This window comes from Rutilus rutilus (assembly GCF_951802725.1).
Source record: "Rutilus rutilus genome assembly, chromosome: 15".
NCBI classification, from domain to species: Eukaryota; Metazoa; Chordata; class Actinopteri; order Cypriniformes; family Leuciscidae; genus Rutilus; species Rutilus rutilus.
The window spans coordinates 34,775,300-34,794,815 of record NC_140220.1 but is presented as its reverse complement, the minus strand read 5'-3'; the positions used below and the strand labels follow the sequence as shown (position 1 = coordinate 34,794,815).

At 39.2% G+C, this 19,516-nt stretch overlaps 1 protein-coding gene across 3 annotated transcripts in view; it reads right to left on the bottom strand.

Moving 5' to 3' along the window:
• The window catches only part of kcnk2b (potassium channel, subfamily K, member 2b), a 41,554-nt gene that overhangs the window by 9,415 nt on the left and 12,623 nt on the right, over positions 1-19,516 (bottom strand). For 2 of the 3 annotated variants that reach the window (XR_014629993.1, XM_084432967.1), the window contains exons 2-6: positions 17,658-17,968; positions 16,442-16,556; positions 11,205-11,365; positions 2,643-2,865; positions 2,419-2,558 (exon numbers count right to left, since the gene is read on the bottom strand). Coding sequence is in view for 1 of the 3 variants with exons in the window: in XM_084432967.1 (XP_084289093.1) it covers positions 2,419-2,558; positions 2,643-2,865; positions 11,205-11,365; positions 16,442-16,556; positions 17,658-17,968 (950 nt within the window). In the remaining 2 variants the exon portion in view is untranslated. The remainder of the gene's footprint in view (positions 1-2,418; positions 2,559-2,642; positions 2,866-11,204; positions 11,366-16,441; positions 16,557-17,657; positions 17,969-19,516) is intronic. The other variant, XR_014629994.1, reaches the window with a different exon arrangement.

Below are 19,516 nucleotides of genomic sequence, written 5' to 3'. Positions count from 1 at the left end.
TTGCTAGGAAAACTGGAGCTATATCTGATATCCTAATATAACCATAACCATAATATAAGTAAAAAAAAAAAAAAAAAAAATGGTGCTTTGTATTTGTATATATCATTTGTGACCCTGGACCACAAAACCAGTCACATGGGTCAATTTTATGAAATTGAGATTTATACATCAGATATTTATACATAAATAAGCTTTCCATTGATGTATGGTTTGTTAGGATATAACAATATTTGGCCGAGATACAACTATTTGAAAATCTGGAATCTGAGGGTTAAAAGAAAAAATCGAAACATTGAGAAAAAAATCATCTATAAAGTTGTCCATTTATGTTTGCGATTATACTGCACTAATGATTTTTGGCATAAAAGAAAAATCTATATTTTTGACCCATACAATGTATTTTTGGCTATTGCCACAAATATACCCGTGCGACTTGTGACTGGTTTTGTGATCCAGGGTCACATTTCTGATAATAATCTTGTTTACAACAAGTGACAAACTTTTGAAGTCAACATGAATTACTGTTTATGACCCATTTGACTTCTGTAAATATACATTTTTAGTGATCTTATTCATTGGGAATTGATTTTATTATAGAAATATTGGAGTTCCAAAGCAGAATGCAGTCAGATGTAAATTAATGGTTGCAGTTGAAAAAATATTGCAATGTTGACAAACATGATTCTTTAGAATAAAATGGTCTGATTAATTATTTACATAATCAAAATGAGCAGATTTTTTTTGTCCAAAGAGACTTAGGGCCCTATCATACACTCGGCGCAATGCAGCGCCAAGCGCAACACAAGTGTTTTTTGCTAGTTTCAGCCCGACGCAGTTATCATTTTCACGTTCTGCGCCACGTTGTTTGAATAGCAAATGCATTTGCGCCCATCTGTGCACCCATGGGCTGCTGGTCTGAAAACGAGGTGTGTTCAGGTGCATTGTTGGTGCGTTGCTATTTTGAGGCAACTGAAATAGACTGCGCCATTGACCGACAAAAACCTGGTCTCAAGTCAATGGCACAATTTTTTACAAATTTTTATTTAAAGAGCGCGTTAGTAATGTGCGCCTATAGGCGGGTCTACAATGCGTGTACATTCTGCTTATTAAACACACAGGGATGCACAGCAGCACACAAACATGCCAAATATTAAAAATAAAAGGATAAAAATTTAAAAGATAAATAATGTGTACATAAAGATATGGTGGATTCCCGCTTTAACCTTGCGCAACGAGCAGATCCATTTGCGCTCTGGAGAAGCGTTCAGTTTTTCCGCTTGCAAATTCCGCCATGTAAATAGCAATCCGCCATGGTGCGTGCACATCTGGCTTTTAAAGGGAAAGGGAGATGAGACTCTGGTTGGTTTATTTCACGTTATGCTTAAAACACACCCATTACTCATTAATAATAGGGACAACCCTTTTTAGACCATGCGCCATTTTTCCGGTCGTTAAACTAGCAAAAGTGGATTTGGATTTGGTTTACACACTGTCTCCGAAACTTTCATCCGTCATAAAACAATTCGGATCGGGTTCGATTTTCTGCGTTTTTTGCATCCGTAGCAAGCATTTTGAGAGGTGTTTTGACAATTCAGAGTCACCAAATGACGAATACGAAAAAAAGTATAAAAAAATTTCAGACTCAGTGTGCAAGGACGTAAAAACGTATTAAATGCTTAGTAGAACATTGTCCAGGAAGCAGACACACTCTGTCAGTTCAAAGCTAGACTAAAAACACATCTCTTTGACCTAGCATACACATAACACATTATAGACTTCAACAATTAAATGTTAGGCTGCATAGATTAGGTCAGCCGGAACCTGGAACACTTCCCATAAATCCTGATGTACTTGTTACATCATAAGAAGGATGGTGTCTACGCTAATATTAGTCTCTCTGTTTATCCCGAGGTTTACCGCAGTCCGCCAGATCCAGGCCGTATCCAGATCTGATTAAGGACCCGGACACGACGACAACGCAGTCCTGAAGTGTCAACTAGTCTCTCCCCTGTGAAGGCCTCCTTCCCTTCCCTTTACCTCTGTACAGATAAAATGTTGTCGGGATAATTCCGGTTCACGTGGCTACGCGGAAGCGATAAATAATTATTTATTATACATTTGTTTGTTGAGGGTTGGTTTGTAGAGAAGGACTACACGCCTGGGCACATATATATTGAAATGCGCATCCCTATAGACTAAACAATGATGCGCATGTGCACGGCGTCTGCGTCTAAGTGCATGTATTGTAAAATACAGTGCAACCTAAAAAGTCTTATGGGTTTGGAACAACATGAGGGAGAGTAAATGATGAAATAATTGTTATTCTTTGGGGTAACTGACTTTAAAGCATTGCACAGATTTGTGGGTGCAGATGTTGTTTGAAGGTGACATAATTTATTGCATCACATGAGAACACACCTCCTCCTTTGTTTTCTTGGATATGACACGAAACCAGTCTCCAATCATACTGAGAACAGCGGCGAAATATGCTAAACCAATCAGGATCCAGAACCAGACCAGGGGCTTGTAATAGTCCAAGTACTCCAATTCAGAACCACCTGAACAAACGAGACACAATGCTAGAATCCTTTTTGAAAACAGCTGCAAACATGCAGTCATGCGTGTCCTGTGTTAATGCTCACCACTGCTCTCTTCATGGAGGCGTCGCTCACCCTCGCCCGCAACAAAATCTCCAAAGCCGATGGTTGTCAAAGTAATGACGACAAAGTAGATGGACTCCAGCGCACTCCAGCCCTCAATGTGTTTGAATATGACGGCCGGCAGAGTGACGAAGAGGAGACAACCAAAGAGAATGAAAAGAAAAGTAGAGATCACACGGATCTTGGTTTGACTCACGTTCCACTTCTGAGGAAAGAAAAAAAAAAAAAAGCATGGATGGAAAGATGTAGGTGTTAATAGATGGATGGATGGATAAATAAATATATAAAGGGTTAGTCAATCCATGGATGGACAGTTTGATTTGAAAGTCTGATAAACTAATTTGAAATACAATATGTGACCCGCGCTGGCAAAATGAGTTGCAATGGGCAAATTTTCAAAAATGAGTTATCGTAATAACACCCTAGTAAAAACACCAATTTTGCCACAAACCAAGTCAAAACCAAATATCTATAGGATTTTTTTTTTTTCTACAATTGTTTGATTAACATTAATGAAACACACAGCCTATATATATTAAGACCTACTGTACCGCATGGATCTGATATAAATGTTACACATCGGATGTTTTTCCTCAACAGGTAACCAAACGTTCACTTATGAATTTTTTTCCCCCCAGATTTGACAGCTAAGTGAATACTCACCAAGAAAGAGATATTTTGAAATACTGTAATTCTGTATCTAAGTGTATATCGGGATTGTGCACTGTCTGAGGCGTCTTTGTGCACATGCTTCGGATTGTCAGTCAGTGCCAGTAAGATCATTTTGTTTACATCAGCATGAGTTTGAAAATCACATTTCATTGGTTCAGAGTCAGACTCATGCCATCGAGAATTCGCTATGAATATTCACAAAGTTGGAACGCTGCACTTTAAAACAATACCAAGCTTGTGCTGAGGGGAAGCTCCTGTCATCGAGAAGCGAGCGGAAAAAACGGAATTTAATTGCTATTTGGAGCATTGGGGGTCGGTAGAAATAGCAAATTTTTCTGAAAACCTCAAATTAGACCAAAAATAAATAATTTCACTCTTTTCCCATTTTTGACATTTCAACTAATTGTGCCAGCACGGGTCATATATAACAAACAGATGGAGGCATAAATGTACAAAAATCCACTGAATACGGTATATAAAGAAAGAAACAAGACAAGTCCAAGACTTTGATATCCTAGAGCTGATATATGACTTGGGCCTCCAAGGTCACAAAGAATGTATAATACAAATACACAGGTATGTACTTGTTGCAATAGCTATTTGAAAGAAAAATACTAGGCGCATAAAAATGTATATGTGCCATTCTACTCTCTAAAAACTACAAATCCACTGCTCAATTTTCAAGTTATCAACTATTTCATTTGTTATCTAAAATTTCATTAATTAACCCAGAAATTACAGTTAAAGTTGATATAATGAACAGCATTATTATGTCAACAGAACTTAAAATAATGTTTGCACTTATTAGGTTTAATTCAATCATTTATAATTGAACGTACAACCATGCATGTAGTTAAGTTGTAGTAATAGGTCCCCTGAATTTCTTTTTAGAGTGTAGTTGTTGGGCTAACTTTGTTGACCAGCAGCAATGAATAAATGGGGAGAGATAAAGCATTGAGAAGTGCCACGTGTGAGGAGGAGAGATGGCCAGATGGAATCAGGCCCAGGGTCCTCAGGGCATGTGTGAATCAGCTGTTTGCCTGGTTTCTCTCAAGGTTTCGTTCTCTACTAATATCAGCAGATGGGGTTTTGGTTCCTTGCCACTGTCGCTCTTTGGCTTGCTCAGTGGTGGTTTATATTCAATCAATCGTTTTATTTCTAAAGCACATTTAAAAACAACACGAGTTGACCAAAGTGCTTTACAGACCCGAACTTACAACACATATAGACAAACACACCATAAAACAAAACGAAGCAGTAAATAAACCACATGTAGCTAAGAACAGTTAAAAGCAGCAGAGAAGAGATGGGTCTTCAACCTAGATTTAAAACACTCAATGGAATCACAGGATTCAATGTGTAAAGGGAGACAAAGGCACAATCTCTCCCTGCCCACATTTAAGGCTTTTACAATGAGTAAAGCTAACATAAGAGCATGTGTGACAACCAGTGCTGTGAACTCCGGATAGTAACATATGTTGCTTGCCAGAGATCAGTTAATGCTGTGGACGACTTAATGGACATACTGAAAGATGAGACCGGAGCATTCTAGATGCACAGAACCAAATGTACAGCTGCCATTAAGTTCTTGCACTGCATTTTAAAGAAGAACTTCAACAGGACATTGGAGACTCACCTTTCTCCTTTTATTTGGATGAAACAACCGACATTACATGTGAGCACTTCCCTGGGACTGGCTGAGCTTTTTTGATGTGGATATTAGTGGGATTGTGGATGCCAACATTGACTTTATGCAAGCTAATTCGCTGGTTATAGCAAATATGGTTGGCATAGCAACAGATAGAGCAAACATCTTGATGGGAGACATCATTCTGTGTATAAGTTGCTCAAACAGAAACAGCCTAATTTACAGTTAATTTGATGTGTATGCCATTCTTTGGACATTGTAGCTCAAAAGTCAATTCAGCAGCTGTTGAATATATGATCAGGGAGACTTACAGCTGGTTTGCACATTCATCTAAGCATCAGAATACCTACCAAACTCTTTATGAGACTAAGTTAACAGCAGAGGATGTTCTTTGAAAATGCTTTCTCCAGGATCTCACCGCTGGTTAGTGCCAGCAGATTGCATTGACAAAATCCTCGAGCCAAAAGATGCATTCACTTTACATTTTAGAGTGAGTGAAATGTACAAAGACAAGACCAACAGCCTTTACATGCATTTTTTAATATATTTTTTAATAATAAAAGCTGTCTACAAGTGCTTTTAGATAGAGACCGGTGATAGCCTTGCAGTTTTTAGGGATCTCAACCGGGGGGATTTAGGGATCTAAAATCCTCACTCTACCCTTAACCAACACTTAAGTTGAAAGAGCATTTTCTCAAGTCACTGCTAAGAGATGACACCAGAATTTGAATGGGATTGCCGCTCCTTTCGATGTGCGCTCAGGGCTGGCATGGAAGGGATGGACATTGTCTACTTTTCATCCTCCTCAACAGCTGCCAAATATCGCTTGCTGTAAAGGGACTTAAAGACGTGAAATATTATTTCCAAGCATTTATATTGTCCTGCCGAGCAAGACGAGGCATGATATACAATTTCTGCTAATAATCTCAGATATTGTAATGTAGGGCCAAGCAGGAACAGAATGAGCTCACCAAACATTTCAGCCAAGAAGGACAAGACTCGGCAAGGAACACTGGGGTTTAAATGAAGGGCAAACAAGACACACCTGGGAATAATAACAGAACTAATCATCAAGAACTACAAAACACAGAACGGGAAGACATAAAAGTCCACACAATGACCAGGGGAACACGGGCTGGGATCATGACAGATATCTGTTCATATTTAATATGAGTTGAAATGAAGTTGCTTCTACCGGCATGGCGCCAGTGTTTGGCTTCGCCGCTGCGGCTGGAGGTTCATCCCGACTGTCACGGTTCATGGTTTCACTGACTCGCCCTCGCTATGTGTGTGCGTGTTGTGTGAGTGGGCGTGAATGTGATGTCCTATATACTGTTTGTTACTTCGTCCTGTTTTTGTCAGATGATTGTTGAGGCTCACCTGGGATCTACTCACCGTGTTTCTCCTGCATTCCAGTCCTGTTTCCATGCAGTGGATTTCCTGTGGTTTCCCGGAGGAATACCTACCTGTTCTTGTATCTACGTCTGCCAATTGCATCCCTGCGTTACCGAGCCTGAGTCTTCTTCTGCCTGCTTCCACTCTGATCCGCACTACTATCTACTAACTATTGTGTCAATAAATTCTACTGTTCACTCGCAACTGAATCCTTTTGACTGTTTCCTTCTGAGTTCTGACACCGACTCGTTTTATTTCTTTAGAATTTTGCCAAAGGTATTCTGCTGGTGGTTTTGAAAGTGATAAATGACACTTTAAAAACACTTTAAAGACGTCTAACTGCATGCTTTACGCAAATAATTTCCACAGGGGGAAAGAAGGGTGGGCCACACTGTGTGTGTCCCTTCTGATGCCAGCAGCCAATCACAGCACTGGAATGGAGAAGCACCAAATTGCAATGTCCTCCTCCTGGGAAAGGGATAAAGGTATCCTTTCAGCAGACACTCCTTGTTCTGAGTCCTGACCTGCAAGGGGGAGACTGTAACAGATTAACCACGTTCTGAGCCTGCGGCCCGTTACAGGGAAGGCAACAACAGATACAAGTTCTGAGTCTCAGGCCTGCAAAGGTGAGACAGAAACAGATCAACCAAGTTCTGAGTCTCCCGGTGAGTCATAACAGATGCACTGTTCTGAGACTTTGGTTCTTCCAGAGAGACAACAACAGATTCCATGATCTGGATCTACAGCTTGTGAGGCAGCAAAAGATACGACCACGTTCTGAGTCTCCAGTATGTGAGGAAAGAGATATTAACAAACGGAAATTAATATTTCCGAGTCTTTGTTCAGTGAGACAACTACAACACGTTCCAAGTCACCATTCCAGAGAGATAAAAGCAGATTGACCAAGTTCTGCGTGTCTGGCCCACAGAGACAGAAGACAAACAGACATTTGCAACAAGTTTAAGCTCCGGAGAGCAAACCTTCACTTCAAGGTTCCTTCGTCCAAGTGTTCCAGATTGTTAAGGACCTTCTGCATCTACTTCAGAGCCTCATCTGCGTAATCCAGATTTTAGGACTCTTTGGTGCTCCAGGAGATCAGAATCCCATAAAGGTTTGTGTTCAAGGCTGTTGAAACTGATTCCGGCTCCTTTCCCCACTGCATTGTCACCTAGCACAACCAGTGGAAGATGTCACCGCAATCGGACTGCTCGACAACGTGGAACGTAAATATCACTTTACCAAAACTCTTTCCAGAGACCTTGGCATTGTTGTTTATTATCAGTATATGATTTTCTAATTTACATTAGAGGTAATATAGCTGATGATAGTTAATAACAAATAATCTTTCATTTATTTGTTTGATGCAGAATAAGTTTCTTCACCTAATTAGTTTCAGAGAAAAACTGTTTATCTTTCCATTAGATAACGTAACACTTCTGTAGCCACACTCAACTTAATCACTTGTATTTTATGCATCTCATGCACTTTATTCCTTTATCATTCATGGTATTCATTTAGTAGTTGTGTTAGTTATTCTTGTTTGTCTTTTGTTATATATTTTAATATCGTAATACATATTTTCCCACCGAATCCCGAAATGAATGCAGAATATTATGCAACATTATACAACATAAAAATTGTATATTTTAAATATTTGTCTATTGGCATCTTTATAATAAGTGGAATGAATTAAGGCCAGTATCTCCAATACCAATACTGCTATGTCTTTATTAAGTGGATTGTTTCTTAATTTTTGGAAATGAAATAAGAAATCATACCAATTGAACATTATACTTTTTGAAAAAACATTTATTTTTATTTTATTTTTTTACATTTAATAGGCTTAAAAACATTTATAAAATTAAGTGAACTTTATAATAATCATCATAAAAGCCCATTTAAGAAATGCCACAACATATGTCTTTGTTGTATATAGTGTAAAAACTGATTAGCCACAACATTAAAACCGCTGATAGGTGAAGAGAATAACCTTGATTATATTGTTACAATGGCACCTGTCAAGGAGTTTTGTAGAATTGAACGTGTTGGAAGCAAGAAAAATGGGCAAGTGAAAAGATCTGAGTAACTTTGAGATCTGCTGCTAATGTCTTAGTGCCAGATACAAGACACAATATTAGGCAGATGGTTTTAATTGTTTGAATGAGAGCTGTCAGTTCATTTCTCCCCCACTAAGTTTATTTTGCACATTCATTTTCAAAATAAGTAAGAAAATTACTAGTTAAAACATTTGGTATAAAAATTTGTATGTGATCTATCAATCTATTCTCTCGAAGCAATACTAGAATCGCAAGTATTTCAATTTATTTCCGCTGATATACCTGCACGTCTTAATCCTTGAGACAAGTTTGTTACTGACAGAATCAAATACAGACCCTGTGGGTCTTGTGTGCCCATCGGTCTACCACAGCGCGGCTGATCACAGAATAGGCCTACATGTGGACCGCCTCGGCCACTCCATCTCGCTTCACGGAGCAGGTGAGCAGAACTCAGATAGAGTGATCATATACTCTAATGCTTGCCAAATGATGTGGAGAGACATTAGCATATCTACTTAAGGAAGAGGAAAAAAAAAGATGCTGAGTTAATTACATAAAATATTTTTTATGTGTTAAACCAAAAAAATTAATCACATAATTAACACATTATTTTTTGGTAACCATAGTTTATATACCAGGTAATTATTTTGGATTAATCTGTTCAAGATGTTCAGAGATATGTTTCTCCTGCTACTTCATGTTGTTGTTTTTCACACAGTGTGTTTTTTCATTGTCTGTCACCCAGTATGGGTCAATATCACACTGAAACATTTCTTTTTACCGTTTACACATGGCCACATGACCACATAAAAGAGAAATAACAACAAACCTACATTGACTTCACCAGGATAAGTACTGCATTATGCTGTCAGGATGGTTAGGGGGAGTCATTAAAAAGATAATGTCATAATTTTTTTAAACAAAGAGAAGATGAAATGGAACATTTGTGTTAAGAACACTCTATAGAAATCATCTGTGATACATTTTGAAGTGTGTTATTTTAAACTGGTATTTTAAGAACTAATGGCAGAGTAAATTATGGGACAGGTTTTGTCACACATATCTCTGTGAAACGCCATTGATTTTGCTGTACAAACAGTCAACGAACAAGTCAACGGAGCGCAAATATATACAATTTGAAATTGACTTTATTAGCTCTGAAGGTCTGTGTTTGGTTAGGAGTGGACAGATGAAAGATTGAGATAGTCTGCAGTGGTGGGAATGTATGTGACATACAGCTACACTTTATTAATCTCCTGAATGAATGGAGAAAAACAGAGACATGAGGACCATAAGTGTAGAAATGTGTAGACAGGTTGAAGTGGTTATGATGAGAAATGGAAAACATCTCTGCTCTATGGGGAAATAATTCATTTGATTCACTATCTCAGGCATGTACAGTATACACCAGGATTGGGTACAACCCTGTGTAATATCACTTATTTAAGATTATTGAAAATTGTATCTGTTTTATGGACTTTTAGTTTGTATTTCCTGGCTTAGCCTATGTATGATGTTCCCTGTCTCTTTTGTTTCCAATGTTACATATTATGTTCACCTGCACCCAGTGGCAGCTCCTAACCATACATTTGGGTAGGGCAGATTCTGGGTCTTGGTACTGGAACACAGCTGATCACATGCAGTCACACTTTTGGCAGTGGTCTAGTGTCCTTGCGTTATTCAGCCTGAGTGAAGCACTCGACATATGCATAGAATGCTATCTTAGAATTTCCCAAATGTTGCCTCAGAATATTTTAGAATATTCCACGCTTGCGCATCCTGGAGCGCTTTAGCAGCGCCGCTGCCCCTCCAACTAAAATGTGTACTGCTGAATGTTCAGCAATTCATCCCTGGTAAAACTAATTATAGGGATATAACTAAAGACAGGACAAACTAACAAAAACAGTAAAACAGCTGTGTGCAGCGACACCCCGAGACAGCCTTCGGGGGCGCCATCTTATTCATCATGGACTCTCTGGTCTGACCAGTTCCCTAGACCTTCCTTCCCCTCCTGGTCCCATCCAGAAGTTTCCTCCTCGCCTCTGGTCCCGCCCAGCCTCAAGTCTCCTTCATCGCCACTGGTACCCCCCAGTCTCAAATATCCTTCATCGCCACTGGTCCCCCCCAGCCTCAAGTCTTTTTCTTCGCTGCTGGTCCCGCCCAAACTCAAGTCTCCTTCTTTGTGGATGGTCCGACCCAGCCTCCCATTTCATCCACCTCTCCCAACACCATACTGTTCCTCGGATCCACCTTGGGCTTCCAGGTCTCTTCATGTATCTCTACTTTTAATCACAAGTGTATTCACTATTGTTGCATTGAATTTTGGGGCCTATATTTTCAATATAGTATTTGTTTTTAGTTGTTTATAAGAGGACTTTTTTTTTTATAGTATTTGTCAACTTAGAAATATTGTAATTATTGAGAGGTGATACAATTTATAGTCATTTGACATTATAGTGATATTGCACTGGGGTGTACTCACTTCTTTTGTATACTGTAAGTAAGAGGTCTTCAACCCTGCTTTTGGAGTCCCATTGTCCTGCAGAGTTTAACTCCAACCCTAATCAAACACACCTGAACCAGATAATCAAGGTTTTCAGGATCGCTTGAAAATTAAAGGCAGGTTGGAAATAAATCTTGCAGGACATTAGGTCTCCAGGAACAGGGTTGAAGATATCTGTAAATAATGAAAAAATGTAAAATGGTTCTGTACAGACTAAACAAATATTTATTATCGGTGTAAATATTTAAAAAAAAACTGCTTTAACTCACATCAATCATACCCTCTACTTTAGCGATTGCCTTTCCGAAGATTGTTCCAAGCTGGTCTCCCACTCCTGCCAGCAAGAATCCGAACAGAGGAATTCCCAACAGGGCGTAGATAATACAGAAGATGCGTCCACCCTCTGTGTGAGGTGAGATATTCCCAAATCCTGGAGTCAATAAAAGTAAAGTTTAAAAAAAAGTATTTATAAACATAGTTATTATTATTATTATTATTATTCAATTTCTCTTGAGGTGAAGTTCTTCAGCATGAGAAAGCCTATCAAGTGATATGAATTATGCATGTCTGCATCAAACAATGCATACATAATATGACAATAGCTGATTGGGTGATGGTGGCAATGTATTTTGTATTTCTTTTTGTACCAAACTCATTTTGTTCAAGTTACAGCTATTTAAATAAAATTGGTGAACCCTTACATTATTTATTCGAACTCTTGTAGCCATAGAAGATTATCATAAAACATGAATAGTAGAGAATGTATATAAATCTGGTCACCAAAAGCACCTTAAGAAGAGAGAGAGATGCAGCGACGACTAAAGGGGCCCCAAACACCTCTGATACTTTGAGAAAAGCTAATTAGAATTGGTGAGTGCAATTTACACGTGCCAATCCCTGGACTTAAAGGAATAAAAGGAGATGGTGTGCATCCACTCATTCAGATTTGTTCTTTGGAGCTGATCGGTTGCTCAAGCAATTTATCAATCCATTCACCTCTGCAAAAGGAAACGTTTCAGCTGTAGTTTACGGCATATATCAGTGGTCTCTCTATCCTTTCCATTGCAAAGCTAACTGCAGAGAGTTCCCCTAGGTTTCCAAGAGCACGATTGCATACAGAAAGGCCTTAAAAACTTCTAGATCTGCTTATTTTTTTTACTCTCTTAGAAGAAAACAAACACAACCCTAAGTATTTATTTGATAGAGTAGCTAAATTAACATGAAATAAAGCTTAAACTTCTGACATTTCCAAACAGCACAGCAGTAATTACTTTATGAACTTTGTAGCATCTGGACTGAATCACGATGACCGATTCATATCAAAGCTTTTAACCTTTTGTACTTCATGTAAATCACAGGCCTAGCACCCGATGAGTCTGGATCGAATTGCCCCTTTAGTTGCCTGGCAAATGCTAAACAGACAACACCTCAAAGCTCCTTCATGAGGTTCAAAAATATCTTAATCAACTCAACTTCCCTCCTATGGCAGGAAAGTAAGGCCATGTGGCATGGACATTGGAGAAACTAACCCAATTTACATAGACATAGAAATTATTTCCATTTAACTCATAATTAAGTCATCCCAGAATGTATATGATATATTATGTATGTCCCCCACATTATATTAGCCTAGTTACGACTTTTTAGTTGTGTTAGTTAAATTCTTAGTGCTTATATTCAAGTGTAAGAATGTATCTCTAATTTTATATCTTCCATCCATATGTGCCTTGCTATTGCAATATTCCACTCATTACGCCTTAATTAACGATGTATAGTATGTTACGATAAAATGTATTATAATATTTTTACCATCCTTTGGAGTAAAAATTACCAATTCTGACACCATCATAAAACATGCAAATTAGGCTGTCAGAAAGAGACAAAGAAAACTCTCTCCTGCTATGGTCATTTCACCCAAAATAGGTGTGGACTGATTTATCCTTAACCCTCTGAGGTCGGCAAACGCGCCGGCGCGTTTTGCTGGATTTTCTTCACATTGTAGCACTATAAACTTAAATTACTCCGTCATTTATGGTCATACAGAAAAAAGAAATATAAAAAAAGAATCTGTGATATTTCTAATTTTGTATGTGTCCACTTACAATCAAATCAAAACATTGTGCTTTTGTAAAATAAAGAAAATAAACAGGGTGTGCGTTCTGCCTCTCCGTTGCGGTGAACTTTTTTTTCTTGAGCACGTCTATAAACTGAAACAAAACTCAGCGAATATTTGTCACACATTTATGAGCCATATACCTTTATAAACATTTAAGTGTGTACTTTTAAATGATCGGATTCAAACTGAAAACAAATATTCTCTGTTTAAGTAATTTGTATAAAACCAACAAGATGTCGAGCTTCTCAAACGCTTCCTAATTATTTTAAATTTGAACAAGCCCACTCGCGCAAAAGAGATTGACATGCTCCAACTGTAAATTTTGTTGGTTGACCTTTTATTTAAATTATTTTCTGCATATCAAATTCTCCTAAGTCCGTCTTACTGTTGGGTTCACCATCCTCCAGTGGATTACGAATTGAGAGTCTGACTCTCATGCCGGAAACCCGAGTTCATGTCCTGGCTCTAACAGAGACGTACAATTCTCAAAATTACCGAAATGCATAGCTGAAATAAAAAATTGGATGACTAGTAATTCCCTACTACTTAATTCAGAAAAAATAGAGTTTCTAATTATCTAGAGTGAGCTCTTAAACCATTATAGTCCTTCACGTCTATTGCAATCTCAAAATTCTGGTTAGTTGATAATACCTAGAATATCAAAATCAACTGCAGCCGTTTGATCCTTTTCCTATTTAGCACCTAAACTTTGGAACAGTCTTCCTAGCATTGTTCGAGAAGAAGACACACTCTGTCAGTTTAAATCTAGACTAAAAACACATCTCTTTAATCTGGCATACACACAGAACATTATTCTAGTCTAATTTCTATTATTCAAATCAGTTAAATGATTGTTATGCTGCATATACTAGGTTAGCCGGAACCGGGAACACTTCCTACAACACCCAATGTACTTTTTATATCATAAGAAGAATGACATCTGCACCAATATTAGTCTCTCTGTTTATCCCGAGGTTTACTGTAGTCAGCCGGATCCGGGCCATACCCAGATCAGATGGTGGACCTGCGCCTAGACACGACCACAACACATGTTGTTGTCAGCCGGATGAAGGCCGTATCCAGATCAGATGGTTGACCTGCGCCTAGATGCGACCACAACGCATCCCTGAGGTGTCAGCAGAGATTGTGTCAACTAGACTCTACCTTGTGAAGGCCTCATTGACACAACAGCCAGTGGCACTGATCTTTAACAAACCCGTCTCCATACCGGCGTGATGACTACAATCTTCAACCAGATGGAACTGGATAAATATTCTGAATGTTTCGATCCCAAGTGCCTCAAACGAGGTGGAGTCCCCTCACATATGCCCCAATCTAGTTCTTCTTCTGGTGCACCAGAAAAGGGCTACTTCTGCGTATAGCCAGGGTGACCGGAGGATTATAGTGTGGGCTTCCCCGCCCAGTAACCAATCCGTGTGGGCCCCTCATTCCTCTATCGCATTGCAAACATGTTGAGACTGTGTTTGTGGGTGGTTATATTCTCTTATGAGAACATGACCACGTCAGCACGTTGTTCGTCTTGCCTTTCTCATTAAGGCTTAATCGATCAGCCTTCGTGTGCCGTCGAGTTGAACGCCACATTCACTCTCTCACATGCCTGGCTGCTTCTAGATGGGATTGCTGGTCATTCTCATGTTGGACCTAGCATTTCATTTGGGGCTCCAGGGAAGGATTAGATATCAATCGCTGCATCAGAGAAATGAAGATGATGCTGAGCTCCCACTATAATGTTGTGCGTGCTCATGCTGAATCAGATTCAGACTTGACAGTCATGCTTTCAAGGGTTACGCTGGGAGAATAGTGCGACGCGGAATCACCTTGCCCCGCCCTTTTTGCAGAAAAAATTACTTTTTGCAGTATGTAGGCATTTTGGCGCCAAAATGGCAAGCCATCTGTGCCAAAAGCTGCAGAAAAAGTTTTCCTCTCTCACTACCCTCAATGGTGGGGCGGCAGTGCTACATGTGACGGCCACCCTGCAAAAATAAAATAAAGTAAAATGTGGAAGGCCAAACAGTCATAATGCATGAGGGTAGTTCTGAGTCGGGGTTGAGTCGCCAACACTGTTGGAGACTGTGCCCAGCGGATCTCCACAGTTCAGAAGCAGGCTGAGGTAACCAAAAGCTTGCACTGATGTGCTCGCTGGTGGGCTGCCCCTCAGTCTGTTCGTCGCCAAGGGTGTCAGTCCCCTGCAAAAAAAAAAAACTCTGCCACAGTCAGCTCTACTGCTGACTTTTCATGCTGGAGCCACCCCAGTGACATTCCATATGTTGTATTGCCCCTAAGCCGGCCAGTCCATATGTGTATCCTCCACATTACCTCCCTTCGGCAGGATGTGGCTTCCGCAGCTCCTCTGGAAGGGCACGCTTTCCCAGTGTTATCCAAGAGTTCCACAGTGTGGCTTATATGGAACAGCAATTCGAACTCTCTCTATGCAGGCCTTCCGCCCCAGTCAGCAGGGGGTCTGAGAGTCTTGCGTAGGGCGCTGGATGTGGCAGCAACCGTGGCGTGTTCCATAGGGGTCCCAATTACATCGGCACGTCGACATGACGTTCAGGTCAACAAGGGAACGGTCCTCCTGAAGGAGAGAACGGGAGACGTTACGTCTAAGTGTCGACGTAATTGGGATCCCTATGGAACACCCCACGGTTGCTGGACCATCGCTGTGTGACCGAACACGTCTCGGCTCATCAGCGTAAAACAAATATGCGATGTACCTGTTGCTCGTTATATGCTTGCGCTGCAAGGCAGATCAACTGATGCAATTATCACATGCCAATGTGCATTGGCTCGTTTTAATACACTCAAATTAGATTGGTCTCTCAAGGCGATCCCAATTATGTCGGCACGTCGACATAACGTCTCCCGTTCACTCCTTCAGGGAACGAGGGTTACATACGTAATCGAGACTTTTCATGCGAGAAATGCTCTTTTTCTAAATAAACTTTCAGTGTGAAAGCACCCTAAATCAATGCTTGAGTTTATAAGATAAATACATAATATCTAATAAGCTATGGCCCTTAACATAGCATCATGTTAATGTCTGATTTAATTAGAATCAAGTGTGAGTCAAGTATTTTGTGAGAGAGTTGCTATCTATGTAGAGTCTTCTAAATCAGACATTTATCAGCAGTCCCAGAGTGATATTAAATAAGTATTCATTAAAATTAGTACAAATATTAATATTACAACAAACAAACACACAAGTAGCAGGGATTGTACAGAATTCCAATTCTGAGGAAAGTTCTGCAGGAGCCTGCTTTTGAGATTCAATAATGGTTAAGATGCTGCTAGTAGACAGTGTGATGGCTCACTAGGTTTTAGAACAGTAATATAGTGTTTGCTAATGTGCTTGCATGTGTACTTTAGTACCTATAGTTGTAATAACTGTTCCAGCGAAGAAGAAGGAGTTGCTGAGGTCCCATAAACTGCTCTGATTGGAGTTTCCTGAAGGGTTCACTCCTACTCGTAATGCTGACACCACTTGCTGTTATAAGAGAAAAAAAGGTTTGTATAATTACACATATTCCAAAAATATTCATAATTGCATGCACATTTTAAGTTAATATTGTTTCTGCCTCCACGTATGAGAATATTTAATCCACCAAATCAATGACAAAAATTTTGATCCAAGCAGATTTCTTAAACATTCCTTCATCTGTAATTGTTTGGGCAAACACTTAATCCCACCCTAAATCACACCATTGGCTGAGCAGGAAGTTCATATATTGAGCAGCAGTTTTCTCCTGTGGCCTGTTGCACGAAGCCGGATTCAGCTGCTACCCAGGTAAGTTTGACATTATTTTGAGCAAACTCTGTTTTTTCGGGCTCAAGAAGGTGGATTGGTTTTAAGCAGGTTTCATTGCCATGGTAACTTACGCTACATGGCTAACCTGCTTCGGAGCAGGTTTTTTTCTGGGTTAGAGATCGCAAACCCAAACTGGACCAATCAGCTGTGAGCAAAGTGAGTAAAGTGAGGTTTTCTCCAGCGAGAAGTGAATCAAACTGACGCTCTCCATGTTCCATGTGATTGGTTGTTCGCTGCACGTGTCACACTTTCATGTGCACACGCTTCAGAGTTAATCACAAACTCTGGATCAAACCTGCGTTGACAGAGAACATGTATACCGAGCGTTGGATTTATATGCATACCTGTCAACATTTGGATAACATTTGGATACCATTTGGGGGGGTATATATATATATATAAATGCCTCCTCTCGTGCTGATTGAGTAGATTGACCGAGTGTGCTCCCCCCGAACTTTGTTACCATACCATATACTTGGTATCGCACAGACGCCAGTGCTCTGAAGTGTTTACGTTTTTTTTCATTGATATTTAAGCATTATTTTATGGATATTAATGAATGAAAATGAAAATTTGTGATGATCAAAATAAATGTGATGATCAAGAAAAAATTAAACAACATGTTCTTATTTAAAAAATAAAAATGAGTAAAACAAGCCCAGCATCAGGTCAATATAAGATGACATAATGGACAGATAAACAACCCTTAAATGTGTAACCCAAGTAGCCCAACATGTGTTCAGTCCAATATTTGGTTTGTGTGCACGTCTGCTGTTTTACCTTCACTAAATATTCCAGATCTGAGGAGTTCACACATGGATGCTGCTCGAGGAATTCCAGTTTTTCCACTAGGATGGCCAGTTTCTTTGACATCTCATGAGGCTGTTCCAACTCTTTAAACACAGTTGCTCCAATAATTAAGTACAGCACCACCAGCAGGAAGACGGTCAGCACTGTTTTCCAGCGCATGACGGTCACACGAGTCTCAAAGTCTTCAGAAAACTTCCGCAGCACTGGCTGAGCCGAGAATGAGAGACGAGGTCTGGAGTTATGAGCGGCTGTTTTAGGATCAAGGAGGTCAGGAGCAGCCACTGAAAGAAAGAAAGAAAGAAAGAAAGAAAGAAAGAAAGAAAGAAAGAAAGAAAGAAAGAAAGAAAGAAAGAAAGAAAGAAAGAAAGAAAGAGCATGAGATAAGCTAATGACAGTGAATTGAAGAATGTTTTGCTCACCAGATTATACACACAATCACACCAGTAGCCCAGTGGTTTTCTGATTAGCAGGATTTGTGTGTCCGTTCAAGTGCTCTTGTTTCAGTCTTTCAAATTTGCACAGAACAGAATAAAGATGCAATGTCAAATTGAATGAATGTGTTTACTAAGTTACATAATTTACTGTGTGTTGAACATGTTTAAATAATCTCAAACTTTACTTTTATGCTTTTAGCATTACTTAAAGCAACATAATTATGAAACAATGCAACATGCTACTTTTAGAATTTACATAATATATTATAATTTACCATCAAACATTCAAGAGCATATAAATCTAAACTTTATGCTAACTTTATCGAATAAAATGGTAAACCAAGGCAGAGGTATAAGACAAGCTTTAGGGGTGTTGATGGACTCAAACTATGTTTTTCTATGATGTAGTCATTAGCAAAAACGTGATTTTCTCACCTTTTTGTTCAAAATGTTCCTTTTTTTAAATTAAACTGAAAATGATTTTGAAAAAAATGCTAGCGACACATTTTTGCTGGCAAATTTTTTAATAAACGCTGGCAGGGAAAGTGTTAAAGGACCCCTATTATGCTCATGTACATGGTTTATCTTTTTTTTTTATTGTTCACTAGAATAGGTTTTGGTCTACTTGAATATGTCTATGATTTAATGTTCAAATAATGTTCAGTATTTTGTCTTATAATTACACAGTTGAAGCACATGTTTTTACCCTCTGTCTGAACATGATTTAGTTTTGGTTTCTTTAAAACTGCCTTCTGAAAAGCCCAGTCTGCTTTGATTGGTCAGCTGGCTAAGTCTGTGGTGATTAGTTAACCTCTTAGAACGTGACAGAATTATAACACCCCTCACCATAACTGGCACATTCATTGCTGTAAACAGAGAGTCTATCTCTCCTTTCCCATAAACCGCAACGTGGTGTCTGAAGGGTAAAGTTGTAAAGCACTGGCACTGGTGTAAGCACTGGCACTGATCCCCTTTACTAGTGTTATCTAACCATTAGTGGTTTATGAATAAAAATAATCTGTGGAGAACATTTCTCAGATTGGCTTGGGCTTCATTAAAGTTTTGAAAACTTTAGTCCCATTTACTATGGAAGATATAAATATTTCTTGTTTTGTCTGTACTGACTTTTACATTTTCTTGCAGACACTCATTTGGTCTGGCAATTATAATTACTGAAACCTCTGCCACTCTGCTCACTCTCACCCACATTTTAATTGCACACACCTGGCCATCATTACCTGCTCAACAGGGATGGCTGCATCTGAACATTTTAAAATGCTACCTTCAGAGCATGCATTCCAAGGTAAGGCACATCCGAATCCAATGTTAGCTTCACTCCCTGTCTCCTAAGGTTTCTTCATCTGATCGATTATTGAAGGCAGCATTGATGTATCC